Source organism: Penicillium rubens (assembly GCF_028828025.1).
Source record: "Penicillium rubens strain IBT 27055 chromosome Unknown utg000002l_segment0_segment0, whole genome shotgun sequence".
In the NCBI taxonomy this organism is placed as follows: domain Eukaryota; kingdom Fungi; phylum Ascomycota; class Eurotiomycetes; order Eurotiales; family Aspergillaceae; genus Penicillium; species Penicillium rubens.
In genome coordinates this window covers 9,568,890-9,588,078 of record NW_026890600.1, presented here as the reverse complement: position 1 = coordinate 9,588,078, position 19,189 = coordinate 9,568,890, and the positions used below count along the sequence as shown (strand labels likewise).

At 49.7% G+C, this 19,189-nt stretch overlaps 8 protein-coding genes across 8 annotated transcripts; 4 read left to right on the top strand and 4 right to left on the bottom strand.

Annotated features, from left to right (window-relative positions):
- Positions 1-285: 285 nt before the first annotated feature.
- Positions 286-3,740, top strand: N7525_006074 (uncharacterized protein; the record flags this gene model as incomplete). Its single annotated transcript, XM_002564112.1, has 3 exons — positions 286-306; positions 361-2,739; positions 2,799-3,740. The coding sequence occupies 3 exons, from the start codon at positions 286-288 to the stop codon at positions 3,738-3,740; spliced, it is 3,342 nt and encodes a 1,113-aa protein (XP_002564158.1).
- Positions 3,741-4,475: 735 nt separating this feature from the next.
- N7525_006073 (LLM class flavin-dependent oxidoreductase) lies at positions 4,476-5,822 on the bottom strand (the record flags this gene model as incomplete). The annotated part of the gene is made up of 1 exon (XM_002564113.1): positions 4,476-5,822. One exon carries the CDS (start codon positions 5,820-5,822, stop codon positions 4,476-4,478), a length of 1,347 nt encoding a protein of 448 aa, XP_002564159.1.
- A 1,167-nt stretch (positions 5,823-6,989) lies between these two features.
- N7525_006072 (uncharacterized protein) lies at positions 6,990-8,434 on the bottom strand (the record flags this gene model as incomplete). The annotated part of the gene is made up of 5 exons (XM_002564115.1): positions 6,990-7,312; positions 7,383-7,849; positions 7,916-8,039; positions 8,084-8,210; positions 8,267-8,434. 5 exons carry the CDS (start codon positions 8,432-8,434, stop codon positions 6,990-6,992), a joined length of 1,209 nt encoding a protein of 402 aa, XP_002564161.1.
- Positions 8,435-9,474: 1,040 nt separating this feature from the next.
- Positions 9,475-10,826, top strand: N7525_006071 (uncharacterized protein; the record flags this gene model as incomplete). Its single annotated transcript, XM_061213600.1, has 6 exons — positions 9,475-9,612; positions 9,662-9,704; positions 9,755-9,926; positions 9,980-10,116; positions 10,170-10,224; positions 10,283-10,826. 6 exons carry the CDS (start codon positions 9,475-9,477, stop codon positions 10,824-10,826), a joined length of 1,089 nt encoding a protein of 362 aa, XP_061070621.1.
- A 561-nt stretch (positions 10,827-11,387) lies between these two features.
- Positions 11,388-12,842, bottom strand: N7525_006070 (putative NADPH oxidase (NoxA); the record flags this gene model as incomplete). The annotated part of the gene is made up of 3 exons (XM_002564117.2): positions 11,388-12,277; positions 12,336-12,745; positions 12,799-12,842. The coding sequence occupies 3 exons, from the start codon at positions 12,840-12,842 to the stop codon at positions 11,388-11,390; spliced, it is 1,344 nt and encodes a 447-aa protein (XP_002564163.2).
- Positions 12,843-15,611: 2,769 nt separating this feature from the next.
- Positions 15,612-16,159, top strand: N7525_006069 (uncharacterized protein; the record flags this gene model as incomplete). Its single annotated transcript, XM_002564119.1, has 3 exons — positions 15,612-15,669; positions 15,727-16,043; positions 16,103-16,159. 3 exons carry the CDS (start codon positions 15,612-15,614, stop codon positions 16,157-16,159), a joined length of 432 nt encoding a protein of 143 aa, XP_002564165.1.
- Positions 16,160-17,227: 1,068 nt separating this feature from the next.
- Positions 17,228-18,235, top strand: N7525_006068 (mismatch-specific DNA-glycosylase; the record flags this gene model as incomplete). Its single annotated transcript, XM_002564120.2, has 1 exon — positions 17,228-18,235. One exon carries the CDS (start codon positions 17,228-17,230, stop codon positions 18,233-18,235), a length of 1,008 nt encoding a protein of 335 aa, XP_002564166.2.
- A 480-nt stretch (positions 18,236-18,715) lies between these two features.
- Positions 18,716-19,163, bottom strand: N7525_006067 (SBDS family protein; the record flags this gene model as incomplete). Its single annotated transcript, XM_002564121.1, has 3 exons — positions 18,716-18,763; positions 18,823-18,946; positions 19,000-19,163. The coding sequence occupies 3 exons, from the start codon at positions 19,161-19,163 to the stop codon at positions 18,716-18,718; spliced, it is 336 nt and encodes a 111-aa protein (XP_002564167.1).
- Between the last annotated feature and the right edge of the window lie 26 nt (positions 19,164-19,189).

Below are 19,189 nucleotides of genomic sequence, written 5' to 3'. Positions count from 1 at the left end.
GATGTTCCGCGGACTTTTCTTGTTGTTCTGTATTGATGCTCACACAATTGCGCAGTGACCCATATCCCTGAGACTTGTGACGGTAGTCTTTTCTTTGTTTGCGAGCCAAGGGGAAGCGGTTAAATTATTTGAGGTAAGTCTTAAGCTTTGTTTGACCAAGAGCAAATGGTTGACTTTTTTTTTTGCCGATCAACCCGACCGCCCTCGGAGAATCGTTCTTCCGAGTTATCAGACCGCGGCGCGACTCGATAAGGAATATTCGATAAGGAATATCGAGCCACCACGATGGACTCGCCCGGGTCTCAGGTTAGTTACCTTCACGTACACCAAATGAGAAGCAAAGACTAACCAGGTACGAAGGGTGTCCCGCAATTCTCCAGCTTCCGACCTCCCCCTACCTCTCCTCCGGCCGGCGTTGCCGGCTCGCAACATGAACGTCACCGGCGTCGTCGCTTGGGCCACCGTCAGCGTGCAGACTCTAAAGGGTCTCCGCTTCCTCGTCACCATGGAAGGCGTTCAGAGGGCGGTCGTCAGAAGGCGACAGGTGAAGAAAGTGAGAAGCGCCCGAGTGGGGAAAAAATTAAGGATGTAAACGCTGCAAACGGTGAGGCAAACAAAACATTTGTCGTCGACAAGCGCGGTGATCGCGACAATACACGTTACGGCGTAGATCGTTATGAGATTCCCACGTACCACCGCAACGGCGATGGCTTTGTACTTGGACTCCCCGGTCAGCGTATTGATTACAAAACGCGGTATGACCAGGGTGCCCTTCTGCTTCTTCGCCCCGACTCAAGCTCCTCTACAAGCTCTACTACCAAGCCGCTCTCCGCGGAAACCCTATCTGCTTTGTCCATCAGTCTCCCCGTTCGCCTCCGTTCTGACCTCAAGGCTAACGTTGCCACTGAGACCCAACATTCACAAGGTTTCATTTCAACAACAGTTCCGTCTCAACCCGGTGTTGCGGCAACTGCCGACTTAGATGATGAAGCACCGTCTTATCGCTCCATCCATGACCCGGCTAAATCCGGAGAACAAGTCACTGAGCACATTGACACGAGCGCATTTACTCGAATTGCCATGGAAGCTGAGATCTTGAAGATCAATGCCAAGTTGAACAGCGCAGTGGAAAAACGACCAACTGATATCCAGTCATGGATCCGCCTTGCTGAGCATCAAGAACTCGCTCTCACTGGCGCACGATCTGGCGATCGAACCTCCTCTCATGATGATGCACAAGTTGTGGCAAGAGCCAAGCTGTATGTGTATGAAAGAGCGCTCAAGGCTAACGCACAAAATCCTGCACGGGATCACCTTGTGCTGTGCCGTATGGAAGAGGGTGGGAAAATATGGGACGACGCAAAACTCGCATTGGAATGGGACGAAGTGTTGCGGTACCACTCCGAGTTCATAACTGTATGGATCCAGTATCTTGACTACTGTCAGACTGATAGTCGGGATTTCAACTTCAATGACTGCTTCACCACTTATGGCTACTGTTTGAAGACCCATTCACGTGTCGGCTTTGGACCGCAGAAATCTCTCATCAGGGCGTACTTGCTGCTCCGTTTGACCCTGTTCCTTCGAGAATCCGGCCACGTAGAGCTAGCTGTCGGTTTATGGCAAGCGGTGCTCGAATTTACATGCTTCCGGCCAGCCCATCTAATGGGAAAGAAAGAAGAGGCCCTAGTGGAATTCAAAAAGTTGTGGGCACCTGGTCACATCCGGATTGGGGAGCCCGGTTGGCAGCCCTGGAACAGCGGACAAACCTCCCGTGTTCCCGCCGCCGAGCCTGTCTACACTTCTGAGGCGGATGCCCTAGGCTTGTTCCCAACCTGGGTACATGCAGAAAGGGAGCGGATGTTCAAAAATCGCATGCCGTCACATGCCTTTGACGATTCCAAAAAGAAAGACGCTTTCCGAGTGGTCCTCATCGAAGATTGTACGCAGATACTGCCATATTTCTGGGACTTGGAAGAAGGCCTTGGTTCCCTACTTGATGGCTTCTTGTATTTTTGCCGTTTGCCCCACTTGACAGTGCCTGCGAATATGCACACCAGCCGACTGTGGACTGGTGATAATTTCCTGCGAAATGAATTTATGGATGATCCTCGCAACACAATCGCGGACTGGATCACTTTTCAGAAACATGCTGCAACCACAACCATTGAGCCTTTCGCATTCCCTCACCACACCTTCGTTCACACCACTGATACTCTATTTGCCGACCCAAAGATGTGGTTTTCCGCTCTGACGAAGTGGGCTGCAACCACCTCTCATTCCTCATGTGTCATCGATCCTGATTTTGTACTCTCAACTCTCCATTCCCTTGTCGACGCCTTCGGAGACAGCCAATTGGCTGAATATGCTATGGCAGTAACTTTCGCGTGTAACAACACTCTGGGCAAGAAATATGGAAGGCGACTCTTAAAAGAGCGATCGTCGAACCTGCGACTTTACAATGCCGTTGCGCTCATGTATTGGCGAAGTGGCGATCGTGACGTTGCTTACAATGTGTGGTCCACTGCTTTGTCTATGAGCAAGAATTTTGACGCTCGGGAGCTCACTGACTCTGCGCTCCTGTGGAACTCGTGGCTTTGGGAAATGCTTCACGATGGGCAAAAGAATCGAGCATCGTACCTCTTGCAGGCTATGCCATACCGTCAAGTTCACTTGCCGTCATACAACGCGGCTGGTGAGGATGATGACCTTGGTCTTACTGGACCCAATTTTCTCAGCGTCAGCCAGGCAAGTTTCCATCCGTTGGTCTCAATGAACGTCGTACTAATTATTCACAGTACTTGTTTAACGCTATGAACACTGCCTTGAGGTCCAAGAGAATGCAAGCATACGCAGCTTACGCTGACTGCTATGCCATCCTCCTCTATCTCAAGGGCGAGCAACTTGATGATGTCCTGGATTCCTACAATCACGCTGTCTCTTCCCTTAGAGGCATGCGCAGGACCGACGATGATTTCAGGGTGTTGGGCGGAGAATTGCTGCACCAAGCCCGAGCCCGGATCTTGTACTACTACGTGGAGAGACAGAGTGGCCAATTTAGACCTGCTGAAGTTCGTGCGCTGTTTCTGGATAGCCTAGAATGGTGGCCCCACAACACTATGTTCTTGTCACTGTTCAAATGGAACGAGTCTCGCCTGCATATGAGCGATCGGACCCGCGATATCTTCGACGTCACCATCGGGGCGAACGGCAGGGCCGCTAAGGATCTACAAGGGCCTGCCCCAATCTACCGTGTACCTGTCACGACTCACCTTTTCAGCATCTACGCTGAAATGGGTCGCCCTCTCATGCTCGGCTCGACCCCGCATTCCATCCGGGCAGCCTTCGAGCGAGCGATCGGTGATGTCATCCCGATGGGGCGGACTGCAACACGGAAGAGTCCCTTCGACCTGGCAAGCTCGACCTCCGCCCAGACCAGCCTCACCATCTGGAAGCTGTACATCCTCTACGAGCTGTACGCGGAGTGCAACGTCGGCCGCGCCCGCGAGGTCTACTTCCGGGCGCTGCGCTCCTGCCCCTGGTCTAAGGAGCTGTATATGTTCGGCTTTGAGCACCTGCGGGCGGACTTGACCAACCGCCTGCCCCCCTGCCGCCTCAACCGGAAGGGGGAGGTCGAACCTTTGGGGTTCGACCATGCAGCGCTCCGAGCTCTGTACTCGGACATGCTGCGCCGTGGACTTCGAGTCCACTGTCATGTGGAGGGTTTCTGGGCCGAGTAGGCCCAGAAGGGATCTGACCGTGGGGGACGAAGGGGGGAGGAAGGGGAGTGAACAGTGGGGAATACAACGATGAACAGGTGAAGGGGGTGCTTCTCAGATCCCCTTCACCTGGATGCAAGAGTAATGTCAAATCGAACTGAGAAGTGAAAATTCCGTGCTTCATCTGTAGTTGTATGGGTCTGACAGCGTTATAATCTCGGGGAACTAGTGACAGTGTAGAAGCTATTTAGACGGAGACTATCAGAGCTACTAAGACCAGAAAGTCCGGGTGCATTACATATTGGTTCGACACCGGCGGGTTGCCAGCCTCCAATACTTCCACGCTCAAGTCTTAAGATGAAATAAGGCGACGCGGGTATCCTTGCAGAGGCAATAACATCCATGAACCACATCTTTAACCACATTTAAACATATTTGTTTCAACAATCAAGGCGCCCAAAGCTGACCATCGGTCTATAACATGCAGTCTTTGAAGTCACATCCTTTCCATCCATGTATTTGGCCGAGAGAAGAGAGAGGCCCTGGCACAGTTCAAATGATTAAGGGACTGGAATATACGGCAATTGGGGGATGCTGCCAAAAGCCCATACGCTTGGTGTAAGACATTCCTCGATTGAACTCCATTCGGCAATGGCAGGTAACGGGAGCAAAGAACTGTTACAATGGGACCCAACATCTCAATTGGAAAAATAAATGAAATCGCGCTGTAATATAATCTGTCTTGGCGAGACACCATTATGACTCCTCAGTGAAGAACCGATTCTCGGGTCTCGACAGGCCAAAATGTTCACGTAGTGTCGATCCCGTATACTCATTGCGGAAAAGGCCTCTTCGCTGAAGTTCAGGAATCAATCTATCTGTCACCTCTTCCAGGCCCTGTGGCAAGAACGGAAACGTGCATGTGAAGCCATCAGAAGCCTCTCCACGCAACCACGTCCCCATCTCCTCAGCGATGTCACTCGGCGAACCGAGGAATGTCAGTCCTGAGTATCCACCATATCGTTGCGCAAGTTGACGGATCGTCAGTCCCTCTTGCTTGGCCAGCTTTTCAACAGACTCCCTGCTCGTCTTGCTGGCATTCGTCTCGGGCAGGTCGTCCGCTAACAAACTATTGGGATCAAGGCCACTGACATCCACGCCAAGTGAGATTGACAAAGAAGCGATGGCACTGTCGTAGTGGACCAAACTATCCAACTTGAGTCTCTTCTCCCGCGCATCTTGCTTGCTATCCCCAACAATAATCATTGCCGCGGGTAAGATCTTCAACTGTCCCCTCTTCCGGCCCGCTCGCTCCACTCGCCCCTTGATATCCGCATACAGCGCCTTGGCACTATCAATATCCTTCGGACTGCAAAATACAACCTCGGCAGTCTCAGCCGCAAGTTGTCGTCCCGGCTCGCTTTGCCCTGCTTGAACAATAACCGGCCATCCCTGCGGTGGTCTGGCAATATTCAACGGTCCTCGAACCTTCAATTCGTCGCCGGAATGGTTCAGCACATGCATTCTCGCTGGATCAAAATATTCCCCCGTCTCGACATTGCGAATAAAAGCATCATCGGCGAAACTATCCCAGAGCCCCGTAACGATGTCATAGAATTCACGGGCACGCTTATAACGATCACCATGGGCCAAGTGCTCATCGAATCCGAAATTATGACTTGACTCCGGGTTTCCGGTGGTCACAATATTCCATGCTGCTCGCCCGCCACTCAGGTGATCCAGACTAGCAAATCGCCGGGCAACATGGTACGGTGCGTCGTAAGTTGTACTAGCAGTGGCTGCGAGACCGATCTTCTCTGTCACGGCAGAGAGGGCGGAGAGTAGAGTGAAAGGTTCGAATGAAGTAACCGTATGGCTCCGCTTAAGAGCTTCGACGGGCATGTTCAGAACGGCCAGGTGATCAGCCATAAAGAAGGCGTCGAATTTGGCGGCCTCTAGCTTTTGGGCGAACTGTGTGATGTGTTTGAAATTGAAGTTGGCGTCGGGATAGGAGCCCGGATAGCGCCATGCACCTGTGTGCAGTGAGACTGGCCGCATGAAGGCCGTAAGATGCAGCTGACGGTTGGGTTGCGAGTCGGTCATCTTGAAATTGGTTTGGGTGTCCACCAGATTGGACTTCGAATCTTGCCGAGTAGGATTCATACAAATATTTTGGGACGAGAATAGCTATTGTTATATACGCTTATCACTCGTATCCACGGCTGCTGTTTTGTGGTATTTCCAAGCAGATTTATAAGCCTTGCTCACTTGGGCTTGATATGGCGTGCTTGAAGCTGCATATATATAGCTGCGTAGAACGTGAAACACAAAACCACGCCTCATGAAAATATCCAACGGATTGTAGTTACCTATGTGATGTTTCCAATGTTAGGCTAGTCATACCTACTTTTCAAAAGATCGGCATGAGAAAGCCACCAGATAGCATTGCCCAGTTTTGCTCTCCTAGAGGCTTATGCTTCATTGCATCGTACCCTCTTACAACTAGCAGGAATGCTAAACGAAACAGACCAGATACGTCTCGCCTGGCGCTTTTCTCTGAATCAGAATCACAGTATTAGCGACATCCCATTCCCGTTTGGCTTTTCAGAGTAAGACTTTGAGCGCATTAAGCTGGGCAGCGATGATGCGGTAGCAGGAACTGAGCTTATGTCTGAGATCAAGGAGAAAATGGGCGATTTGTGGCCTGACAAAGGCTTTATCGAATACGAGGCGATACGGTGATTGCACAAATATTAAACCAATTGGCTGAGACTGACGATGAAAAAGCGGAGTACCAGCGTAATTGGCCATTGGAATGTTCTCATGCTTTGGGGTCAATACTGGCTCTGAATTTTTCTAACAATAAGATTCTATATACGATCATTCAGGTTGAGAGGTGGGTATTTGGGAGGCAAGTTGGATGCTTCCGTTGAAGTATACGCCTTTAGTGCAGTTATTGTACGAAACACAGCTCAGCAAAAACATCACTGCCCTCATAGGTCTAACATATGGTGCCAGCTAGTCTCGACCAAGTACATTTACACTTTGTCCTAGGAAATCTCTAGAGATTTAATCTGACGTCACGACCTGCGTGGAGCCCTCTTGTATAGACCTAAATTCATGAATTTGAACCTGTCCTTCGCTTTATCTGTGCGCAGTGCTGAGACACATAATTCAGAATCAACCGGTGGACCGATGGACCCACGCATATGAAGGTGATCATTTACTCATTTAAGCCGGCTAGTGTTGGCTTCCTACTAAGAGACCTATTTAACAGGTCTCGGCCAATTCAGCTTCAATGATTCCCAACCCGTCGCCTTCACGGACCCAGAATTTCAGGACTCGCAGACCAACAGATGTCAGTAGGTCACTCCAGCGCTGACGGGTTCTTTCCAATCCGGAACAGAATACCATGACCGCGATATCTGTCATACAAGGAAGCGAGCGAGCATTCTGATCAGGAAGAATATACTCCTCCATGATGACCTTGGAGAACCCGCGCTTCATAGCCGGCTTGAGGTGGTTAAAGATGATCGTCGCCTTCTCGTCAGACCAATCATGCAACACGTTCTTGAAATAGTACGCGCGTGCCCCTGCACATTAATAGATATTCGTTAGCCCTATCCAAATGCAAACACACACACATATACAAGGCAGTCTTACCTTGAACCGGTTGAACCTCAGCAAAGAAATCGTGCGCAACAGTGTCAATAGACGCCGCCTCTAGATCCTGTGCGCCACGTACTTCATCAATCACAGAGGAAAGATCCTCCAATACCAATTTACCCGGGGCATCGGGGAATCTCTGCCTAAATCCAATCAAGTCATGTCCGCGACCAGCGCCAAGGTCTACCAAAAGTGGTGTATCGGGGGTAATCTCCGCGTGGTCGAGAAGCTTTTCACGAACCGGGAACCAGTCACCCCAGTGTGGACGGTCAGCCCGCTGCCCTTCCATGAAGCTATTGAACCGGGTTAACGCTTCGGGATCTTGGCAGAGCCATGTAAATCCATCGATCTTCAGATCATGCGTGTATTGAAGAGGGGCCCACATGGGATCGTCTGGGTTCCGATAGTTGGTAGATTGAAGATATTCGGGGACTTTCTGGACCGAGGGTAGAAACTCATGGAAGCTGATTAGGTTAGTATACAAACGTATTAAGATCTTGGTCTCTTTTTACGAGTTTGTAGCAGCTTACAGTGATCCCACGACTCCAATCGATGTGCGCTCGGTCATTTCTCGGCATAGCGCTGTAGATAGGTATTCGCTGGGAGCTGACTCTTCGACGAAGCCATTGGCGACTAGAACTCTCATAATACGCTCTGGAAACAAGTTAGAAAATTCCCGTTCTCAAGTAGTTACTTACCGACTAGAAGAGGGTCCGCCGGCTTTGCTGCAGCCAATTCGGCCAGGGGGACTGGACCCGTGGCCTGAGACAAAACGGGGAATACATTCATATCATGGGCCGTCTTCACGGCCATGAGAATAATAGGCTTGGCAAATGGTTAGCAGGACATTCCATAATTCACAGGCAATGTTGATGACTTACAGAAAAGGAAAGCTTGAGGATTGCATCCTTGGGACGTTCCAGCGCACGCGCCAGCTGTGCCGCCTTTTCCTGAGCTTCAACTCGACAGGTATCGGTTTGAGTTGACTCGTACGAATCAAGTGAAGCCTTAGCTTCCGCCAAGAGCCTCTGAAGATGTTTGGTTTCCATATTCAAAGTTGTGGCCAAGGAGAACGAGGGGGAAACCACAACGGCTGGATCAGGAGGGGCATTCGGCCACCACCCACTTGACGGTACTCCGTCGAACCCCGAGATTTACACGGCTTTCACACCCGGAGCATCGTGCTCAAGTCCCCACTGGGGGGCTGGAAAACGGAAAACCGGGGCCATGGAGAAGCGCTCGACCGATGCCAAACCAGTCAAGCCTACGCGTCCCCGCCCATTATAGGCTGGTTTGATCCCGAAACGCTTCTCTCGCACAAGCCTATGTACAAGCACGGCTGTGGAGACGGTTGCATATCTTTGAACGAGGACAAGACTGCAGTCTACGAGACTGTGAATCGAAATTCATCTTATTTGCCTTATGCATTCTGACCCACATTCCCACACTTCGTACGTAACAGAGTAGTACTCCGTAGTTCGAAGGGCACGTTCTGTTCAGGGAGAATGCCCCGAACAAATTGGGATTTTCATCGCCCATACCTCATTGACCTGGCCTTATTCCCCGCCAACCCCATATTTATCTGCCGATCCAAAGTTAATAGACCTTACTCACGAGTATTTGGCAATCTAGCATGACATTTCTATCTCTATATGTATACATGAGATAATATATTAGGGTGTACGGTATATTTGTATATCCCAACTTCATCGAATTCATGATATTGTAAGTGTATGTTAGTGAAGACTACCACATCATGTCTTGGCAGTGACTCCACCATGACAGCAGACACGGGAGACTCCCCACACCCGGACCCAAGGCACCGGGTCTTGGGATAAGATTATTCTCGATCCATGGATATTTCCAGATATTGAGTTCGCTAGTCAATCAGATAGTATCTATTTCGTCTTTGAAAAGATTTTCAGGGTCACTTAGTCGAGGTTTGGCCTTATGTTGCTTATTCTTGCTATTTAGAGGGTGTGGTTTCAGCCTTGCAAAGAAAAGAAAAAACAATGATCCCGTGGCTTGGGTGATCGTGGACTTGTTCATTCCAGCCTATATCGAAAGCATAGAGCGACTTACCATCACCATGGCCTACAACGTTTCGGCAGAGTTGTTCGCAGAATGGGCTATAGGGCTGGTCATCATTGCAGTTCGCCTTTACGCACGGTGGAAAGTTGGAAAGGGCAAGTTTTACTGGGATGATTTATGTCTAGTATTAGCCACGGTCAGTCCTTGTGCATTTCGAATGAGGTAATGATACTAACTGCGAAAAGATATTCTGGACAATGCACACCGTCTTCCTCTACCTCTGTACAGGTATGTTTTCTTCTAGCTCCCTGCTCTGTTTCCATGTTAATTCAAGACAGATGTATACGGATCGAATATTGGTCTCAACGAGAAGACGGCGATGGAGGTGCCAGACAGCCAAGTCGCAACACTACGAACCGGCTCCATCGACGCATTTGTTGCCTGGGTCTCTTATGTCTTCATGGTGTGGTTATTTAAAGGGGTCCTGATGTTTCTCTACAACAGATTGACGTGCGTCGTTGACTCCTTTCAGCTATTCAAAACCTATGCTAACCAAGCGACAGAATGGGTCTCTGGCAGCACCGCTTGACTATGACCGTCGGAGCCTTGTGTATCTGCACATTCCTCGCGTCGTTGTTTTTCCACGTCTTTATTTGCCACCCAGTACACAAGAGTTGGCAAATCAAGCCATATGCTGGAGGTGAGATGAATAATTCCGAGGTCAAATTTTGTGGTTGCTAACTCCATCGACAGATAACTGTACTATACGTCCGTTGAACTATATCGTCATCGAAACCCTCAGTATCACGTCAGTACTAAGTTTTCCCAACCCCCGTTGGCCATATATAAACTAACTACTTGAGCAGAACTGACATTGCGGTCCTAACAATCCCCATTCCGCTGATTATAGCGGCCCGGATCCCAATCTCCCAAAAGCTACTCCTCTGCATCCTCTTCTCATCCGGAATCTTCGTCATGATCGCTGGCTTCCTCCGCGCATATTACTCCGTCAAAGACATCTCCGAACTGTCAACCGCCCTAGGCTGGGCCTCCCGCGAAGCCCTCGTCTCCGTGATAACAATTTGCGCCCCCGGAATTAAGCTACTTATCAGCAATTCGCGCTGGTTCTCGACAAATGGCAGTTCAAACCATATCAGCCAGACGCCAAAGGGAAGCAATCTCTTTACTTCGAAGAGTCGGGGTGGGGATAACAAGCATCCGTATGAGCTGTCGTCGATGGCTTGGGGGAAGTCGCGGCGAGATTCGACGGGTGAGAGCCAACAGCATATTGTTGTTGATACGAATCGGAGTGGAAGAGGCTCATTCGACGATTACAAAGAAGGAATTGCGGTCACCACGGATGTCACGGTGTCTGAAGAAACGCGTTCTCGGAATGAAGGGCATGCCTAATGATGTGAGGTTTATATAATATTTAATATCTATAGTATTTTCTATGTCTTTAATGATATTCTCTCCCCCTTATTGGTGCTGTGATTAGAAGCATATGAAGGATTGGCTGCGAAATATAAACTAGTGAAAAGCATACCTAGGTATAACCTGTGAAATATATAATACGCAATAAAACAGAAGGGGTAAGTTAAGAGTTATTACCCCCTACACAGAGAACTTCGACATACTGAGAAAATCAGAACTCTACACGACCTCATAATACGGACATATTGAAAACAAAACAGTATTATTCAGAGGACGTTGTCAAGTCTATTGCCATATATTCCTACAATCCAGCATTCCCGCTGGTACCCACGTGTGTTGTGATTGCTTCTCTCCCTGTTGGCCATGAGCAGAGGGCTTCATGCCTCCATTAAAGATGTGAAATCCAGTGTAGAAGGGACAACCTAGAGAGTCCATGAAACCATGGAAGAGTAATAATAAAGAGAGAGATTCGTGACTCGTATCATTCATATATGATAGAACAAAGATGAGAAAAGCAAAAGCGCACCAGAAACAAGACTAGAAGTGTTCCTTCCAGAATTTGAACCGGACGTCCTTGGTTGATGAAGATTTGGCTGCGTCGCTGATCTGCATGGCAGCAGTATTAGGACCACAGAAGTACACACCTATATCGGTGGTACCGGCACTCTGCAGACCCGTCATGTAGGACTGATCCAGCAAGCCATGCCGCATAGCAGTGAAAAGTCGTCTGAAGTCCGGACGACCGAAATTCGTCCGACTCTTTAGCTCGGTGAGAGGGTCGAGGGCCTGACCGACGGAATTGAGATAGATATTTGCGGCAGTGTCGGGGTCGAGACGCTGCGTGAGGTAGGTGTGGATACGCAAGAACTCCGTGCTTCCCTCGCTAACAGCCGCGCTGGCGGATTGTGCTTCTAGGGAAGATAGCAAAGCTTGGAACCATTCAAATGACGAGGTATCCTTACAAACCCAGATAAACTCGACACGTCGCAGTCGACGAGGAGGGTTCGGACTTGATCGGAGATGCCAAATGTTTTTGAGAATAGATGCCCAGGGCGTGACGCCAATGCCGGTGCCGATGAGCACGGCGATTTCATTGTCGAATACATCTTCGGCGGGTGCACCATATGGTCCATCCACACGGATCGCGGGCATGGTCTGTCCGTTCTGGAGGGCAACTTCGTACATGCCGTTGGGGTCGAGACCTTCAAGATCTTTGGCTTGGGCGGGACCGCAGCCGAGTGCATCTCCAAGTGCTCGGGTGAAGTCTCCGACTTGGCGGACGTGGATGCTGAGATATGGATCGAAGGGGCAGGAGGTAATGGTGAATGGATGCCACTGGGTGCTGGATACGTCAGGTACTTGGAGAAATACCCACTGTCCGGCTTTGTACTTCATGCTTGGTTTGTGAAACTGGATCTCCATGGCGGCTAAGGTCATTGGTTAGCTGTGGTCAACCCAGACACTCATGAAAGCATGGGATCGTACCATAAGGATGACGGATAACTTTTGTGATCACCGTCATGCGCCGAGATCGGATCTCTCTGTAGAGTCGCTCAAAGAGATACAAAGCTCCGATGACCAACTCCCATCTCCACCCTTCATAGCCAAGACAATGATCCCAAAACTCTTGTCCTGCAAAAGGGGAGATACGGTGGTCGGTGTCTCGGACGAAGCATCCAGTGGCGTGGGTATAAAGCGCCAACATAAATGGGATAAAGAGGTGATGCGCATACCAGAAAGTTTCATATGCCTGCTGACGAATGCGGTGATGTGCGGTTGTATACATGAGCATCATGCACAAGAGCATGACATGGCCCGTGATACCACTCGCGCGAGCAAAATGGATCTCTACTGCAAGTTCTGGACGGATTTGCTCTTGTTCGATGTTGTAGAAACTGGTTAATGTTAGCAAAGTGACTGGGACAAACTGAATGAGTGAACGGCTTACTTGACGTAGTGAGAAGCGGTGTGGATAGCTGTGAATACTAGCATGGCATAAGCTATTTGCCGATGGAACCATGCCGACTCATCTAGTGGTAGCCATCTGATTTGTGGTCTCAGCCATCGAAGGATGTTCCGACACATGGGAAATAGGATCAAAGTGCAATCGACCGAAAGAACGAGACCTGCGCCTCTTGATATCCAGACTGAATAGCTGAGCCTATTCAGCAACTCCAACTTTGGATTTGATGCCTGTAGATACCTTTGAGAATGTCAGCAACGCGGTTTAGGAACTGGTATACGTCAGAATACATACCATCCTACAGCAAAGATACCAATATGTGAACCCCAAAAGAACAAATGGAACAAGACCTTGGAAACAGTCAACTCCGACTTATTCCACCAGGAGGCTTGAGCTGGGGCCATTCTTTCTCTTCGTTTTTAAGAATGTCGACCAGCGACGAGTAATTTAGGCGATAAAAGACGATTCAATCAAAGGAGTGACAAGTCCAGACGGTTGACCAGCAACCCGGTAATATACACTGAAGCTCAGTCGAAAGCGAAATCTCCTGATCCTCTTTTGTGGCAAGACTCCAGTGTCAATATTGAGAGGTCAGTGGCTTCGGAATTTGTCAACGCCCTTGTTTCTCCATGAAATTGGTGTAAACCAGAATCTTCCGGGACAACCCGCTTGAAGACGAAGAGCAGGTTCGAAAATGTTCCAAATACTCTGGAACACCTCGCTCTGGGAAAGCAAACTCGCAGCTTGCGATAGTGCTCAATAAAGATGTATAGAAGCTTGAATGTGGGTTGCGCGCCTTGTCGCAAGCGCTGCTGGCGTTCCGCCGGGGGATTTCCTCGCACTTATTCTCTCTAATATGAGAGGTTACTGGCACACTTGAGATAAAATATGATATTTTATCGGTTGGTTCAAGTTGCCCTAGACATGGTTGGCGTCAATAGATGAATAAGGACAGGACCGGAGGTGAGTTGGAGGTTCAGAGAATCCCAGTGTTGTGGTTTTAGCTGCAGGGGTGGGGGGCGGCCGATCTATAATTACATCGCTTCTGGCGGGCACTACTCCGTCTAACCGTCTAACCGACTGTGGTAGATTTCTGTCCAATAAACTAAGGAGCATTCAAGCCTACGGTGTCTGTGCTTTCCAAATTCTCCTAAGAATGGGGAGTGGAAAGAGACCAAGAGACGAAGTCCCAGGGCTAGAATCTTGGTCGCTTAAAAGCCTCGTCAGTTTTTGCCTGGTCTCTTTCAACTGCTATCTTGGCTTATTCTTTCCGAGGCTTTCAAAGGTCTTGCTTATCATGCTGGGCTCCAGTTTATATTAATACTCTGAAAAGTTTGCTATTTTTAATGACCGTTCGTAGCAGGCACACCAATCATGACACGGAGTTTATACGTCTGAAGTCTGACCACCGTGCCACGTTCCCCGCGATGAAGCGAGTCAGTCAAAGGAAGCAGACGCAGTTCGACCAATCTTATCCGATTTGGGTTCTTGCTCCAATAATGGCGGGCTTAGGCGGGTGGAAGCTAAACGGGTCGACGCCGCAGTCCAAAAGAGAGTAATGCCCCGGTGGTGACAGAGAGGCTGGTGAGTGGCCGTGAGGACTGTGAGTGGACAGCGTTAAATGAGGCCAAGGAACGAGAGTTGATGAGATATTGGCCTATTATAATCCACCTGCAAGCGCTGTCTTTTCGTCACACGGGACGCCGAGGGTCGCCCAGCATCGGTGAGAATACCTGTCATTCGGTTCAGGATCCTTAGTGCATTGACGATTCGCCCAAATATAGTGACTCGGGCTCTGTTTCCCCATCAACGATTTTTTTTTCTCTCCCGATAAAAGTCTCCACTTAGCACTGCAGGTTAAATCAGGCACGGATTGACATTGCAGAAGATGTCGAAAGACGGTGTGTTGCACTGAATTGGAATCAGGGCTACTGTGGTCATCTGATCTGGAATGTTCCAAACTTGTCTCTAGTACAAAGATGAGACAACCCAGACAACCCAGACAGTGTAGAAAGCATAGTCCTCGGCTGAAAGCCTCAATAATAAAATTACAATTCGAATGTCGATGAGACTTGAAAGTGAAGGACCCTGTGCGTGCCATGCGTGCCACCTGCAGTTCATCACGCCAAGCGCAAGCTGCGGCCTCTGATTTGCGGACATCCACTTTGCGATCCGCTCCGTCACATCCCCCACTCTCCAATCACGCGGCCTAAGCCGGTTCTTCAAGAAGCTCAGGAAGAGGGGGTTGTCAAGGATTCGAGGACTTTCGAGCCGATGATTGGTCTACATTACTTGTATCCGTGCGGATCACGGTTTAGCCCTACTCTTCTTGCATGTGTACCAACCCCGGCGCAGCGATTCACCTTTTTGGCGCTCGACAATCACATCCTGGCAAAGTGTGCCAAGTTCTGGTTGAGTTACCAGAGGGGTCGGTAGTCTAAGTATAGATTCTTATACCTAGTCCAACCTGCAAGTATGTCACTCGGAGCATGCTGCTTTTTCTTTCCCCATATGAGATCATGTTACTACGATAAATCCTTGCAATATTATCCACTTTCCATGTGCTCTGGATTCTCCAACTTAATCAAAGTCTCTGTGGCTTGCGATCATACGATGAAGTGATCCTCTCACAGAAGACGTCGCAGCTATTTGGGGTTTGCGGCATATGTCGCCCAGGATTAGCTCCGCACTTTGTCACTTACACTAAAGTGACTTTATTTCCTCCGAGACCTTCGCTGGACGAAGCTCAACCACACACAACAAGTTTTCGCTCGGCCAAGTGCCCATAACTCAGCACAATGGGCAGGCTCATCAAGAACCATTGGGGGCGGTTAATCATTCTCACCGCAGCAGCTTGTATGTTGCCCACTAAACACTCCCAGCCTGAAGCCGGAGCTGACAGAATTCAAACAGATCAGGTCGCCAGTGCTGTTGAGGGCTTTATTTGGCCCAAAGTATTCTGGGACTTTATCTCCAGGAACCTCGATGCCGCCGTTGCCCCGGTACCCGTTCTCCAAATCCTAAACCTCATCATGGGCCTCGTCGGCATAGCCTGGGAATGGCCTCTTAAGCCACTTGCTGGCTCAATACCGCATCGCAGCATTGAAATCCGTCTCATCATATACCCCCTCAGCGCCCTCCTCGCGGCGCTTCTCTATCAAGGGACCGACCCTGCAATATATTATTTGATTGGCATCGGTGTTTATTTCTGGGCCTACAGTGAAGGCGAGGTATGTTCTTCGGCTTATGTGGACATAGGCTGTTCTTGTGCTAACGAGAGGATGTATAGGTCGTCTGTCCGGAGCCTTGGACTTTGCCGAAACGGCAAGGAATATTTAAAGCATAACAATGGTTCAGTCTGGTGCGTTGGACGCATCAGACGGAGATAGTGTAAATAGCCTAATACATAACGAACTTGACGACTTGAAAGAGTGACATTGCTTGTATCATTAATCCCCGTCTAGGTTGTGTGGTCATATGGTCTGGACTGATAACCAGTTGTGGAGAATCCGGCCCCTGTTACTGATTCTCGCTCCGGCCCCCGAGATCGTTTCTTAAATTGGCCTCCAGCTCGTCTTTCCTCCCTCTTAGTCTACCGGCATTCACCCAGATGAGAACAGATGAGGAGGGAAAGTCAGCTCGAGTACGTCGTCCGCTGATCGGGTTCAAAAGATGCGAAGTCGCTTTGGACATCGACGGCGTTAATAATGGGCTGTGTGATGCCCGAATGGGAATACTGACTTGGGACTTCATGATGGGTGTCGGTATGGGAATGCTAGAATTTGTATATAGAATGTTTCTGAGGCGGTCTGGTTACTCCTCGAGATAGGAGGATTGGATATGGTTCATTTAGCGCTTGAGGTCTTGTGACGTTTCGAGTATTAGGCACCTCGAGTGCCAGCCATTATCCAGCCATTATCCAGCACATGGAGGTGTACTTGCGGCTTTGGTATATAGGATTGAGGGGAAGGCGGCGATATTCATAGGGAAAAGAGAGAAAGAGAACAGAAAGCACCACAGAAACTAAAATTCCTGTTCTGAGCCTAGGGCGGCCATATCCCAGTTAGACATACCTACCTATGGATGTTGTACCTAGTTAGGTAGGGAGATGGACAGTAAAAGCGGCTAGGGACGGGGCTAAACCAAAACGGGGAAACATGAGGGCGCCATACCAGGAAGGGAAGGGTCGGGCGGAGGTGGGCAGGCGGTCGAATTCGGCATGTACAGTATCGCCTGGCACGTGATGCTCTGTCCGGACCAAAAAAAAAAAAAAAAACGTCATTTTGATAAGAATACTCCCACTACTTTTAGAGGTCCAGAAGATCCCATATAAATGTCTCGCCCGTTGTCTATATGTCATTACCTAGCTGCTTGGAAACTGAGAACTAACCCAATCTGACTGACACCAGACAAGATGCCTGCGTCTACAGAAGTCCAACCCAAACTCGAGGAAGACGAGACGGCACTTGAAACAGTGGAGGATGTTCCTGTCAACAAAATGACCAGCTTCAATGGCAGGCTGCAGCAATTCCTACATAATGGGACCGCAACACGCGAAGCCCTGAGTACCTCGAGAACTACTATATCCCAACGCCGCATAAACACCACCAACGAACGCCAAGCAGACCCCATTACCCCCAGCCCAAGACGCAAGAGAACAGTGCCACCAACAGCGCCAATAACCACAGCCACACATCAACGCACCACCCGTTCAAAATCAACCCTAATGGCAACGTCTCCATCTCCAAGCAAACGCAAGCGCACAGCAACCCCACAAATCCCGCCCACGCCGCCAATAGCGGGTCCTCCAGCTACAGAATCCCTCCTCCGCGACACGATCCCCCCGAACCTGATCCTCCTACTCGTAGGCGTGAACCCGGGAATAATGACAGGGGTAACGGGGTACGCCTACGCACACCCGTCAAACCTTTTCTGGAAACTGCTCTATTCGTCGGGGATAACAAGCGTGCGCCACATACCCGCCGACACATACAAGCTTCCTGCGCTATACAGCGTAGGCAACACGAACATTGTGGAGCGGCCGACGCGCGACGCGAGCATGCTCAGCCGCGCGGAGATGGATGCTGGTGTTCCTGTGCTTGAGGCCAAGGTTGCGGCGCAGAGGCCTGAGGTTGTTTGTCTTGTTGGGAAGAGTATTTGGGAGGCTGTTTGGCGGGTTAGGCATGGGAGGGGGATTCGGAAGGAGGAGTTTCGGTATGGCTGGCAGGCGGAGACGGAGAATATGGGTCGTGGTGATGGTTGGGCTGGTGCGCCGGTTTTCGTCGCTACAACGACTAGTGGGCTTGCGGCTGGGATGAAGCCTGCCGAAAAGGAAGCTGTTTGGGCGGAATTGGGGAGTTGGGTTGTAAAGAGGAGGCAGGAGAGGGGGTTGGATTCTGTGGTGGTTAAGGAGGAGGTTTGATGTGAGAGGTTTGGATTTACTGTTGCTTTTATTTGTATAGATAATGTCGCTATACCATAAACTATCATGAGTCATGATCATTGCTTGCTAGAGTGTTGGATGGATTTACGAATTGGAATGTTCAAGATGAGATTGGGCAAAAAAATGTTTGTATTTGTAGACGAGTGAAGTCGCTCATCATTCATCATCTCATGATATCAGGTGCAGAAGCCTGTGAGTACCAATATGCAATCCCAGAAACGGCGAACACTCCCCCCCAAGCCCATTCCACAGCTGAAGATATAAAGGGTGCTACATGACGTTTTCCGAAAGGACAATGCGCCGAAGTGCCAGACAAGGGACGATCGAGGGATATGGATATCTCAATAGAGGTCAAGGTGAGGGGTAAAAGAGGGGAGGTAGGTGTCCAGGGCGTGATTCGGTGAGGAAGCAACACCTGTCTGGTCTCCCCGTTGGCCCCGAAAGAAGTAGAGAACAGGTTTAGCGAGTACCGTTGGACTCATTCTTGTATCCTTCGCGCTCGCGTGCCTGTTGAAGTAAAGTTAGCATATAGAACCCTGCAATTAATTCACTGCTATTGAACATACCTGGGAGGGCTGGTATTCGCCGGCCTCTAGGATCTTGATCATGCACTCATCATCTTTGGTTGTGCCAAATTCATTCTGAAGAGCGCTCTGGCTAGCGGTATCAAGGAGGCCTTGGGCTCCGTGGCTGCATCCAGAGGTTAATGATCTGACCGCAATACAAAAGCTGGAAACACTTACGATCGAGTCAGGAAAATCTTCCAGCCGTTCAGAACATCAGTCAGAGGAATGCTGCGGTCGTTCTTCCACTTCTTGAGGATGTCAAGGTCATCGACGAAGACAATGAAGTCGTCCGAGCTACCCTTGTAGAAGATCTTGGAGGCAGTTTCGTTTCCACGAGCCATTTTGAATGATGTAAAACTTGAGTTTT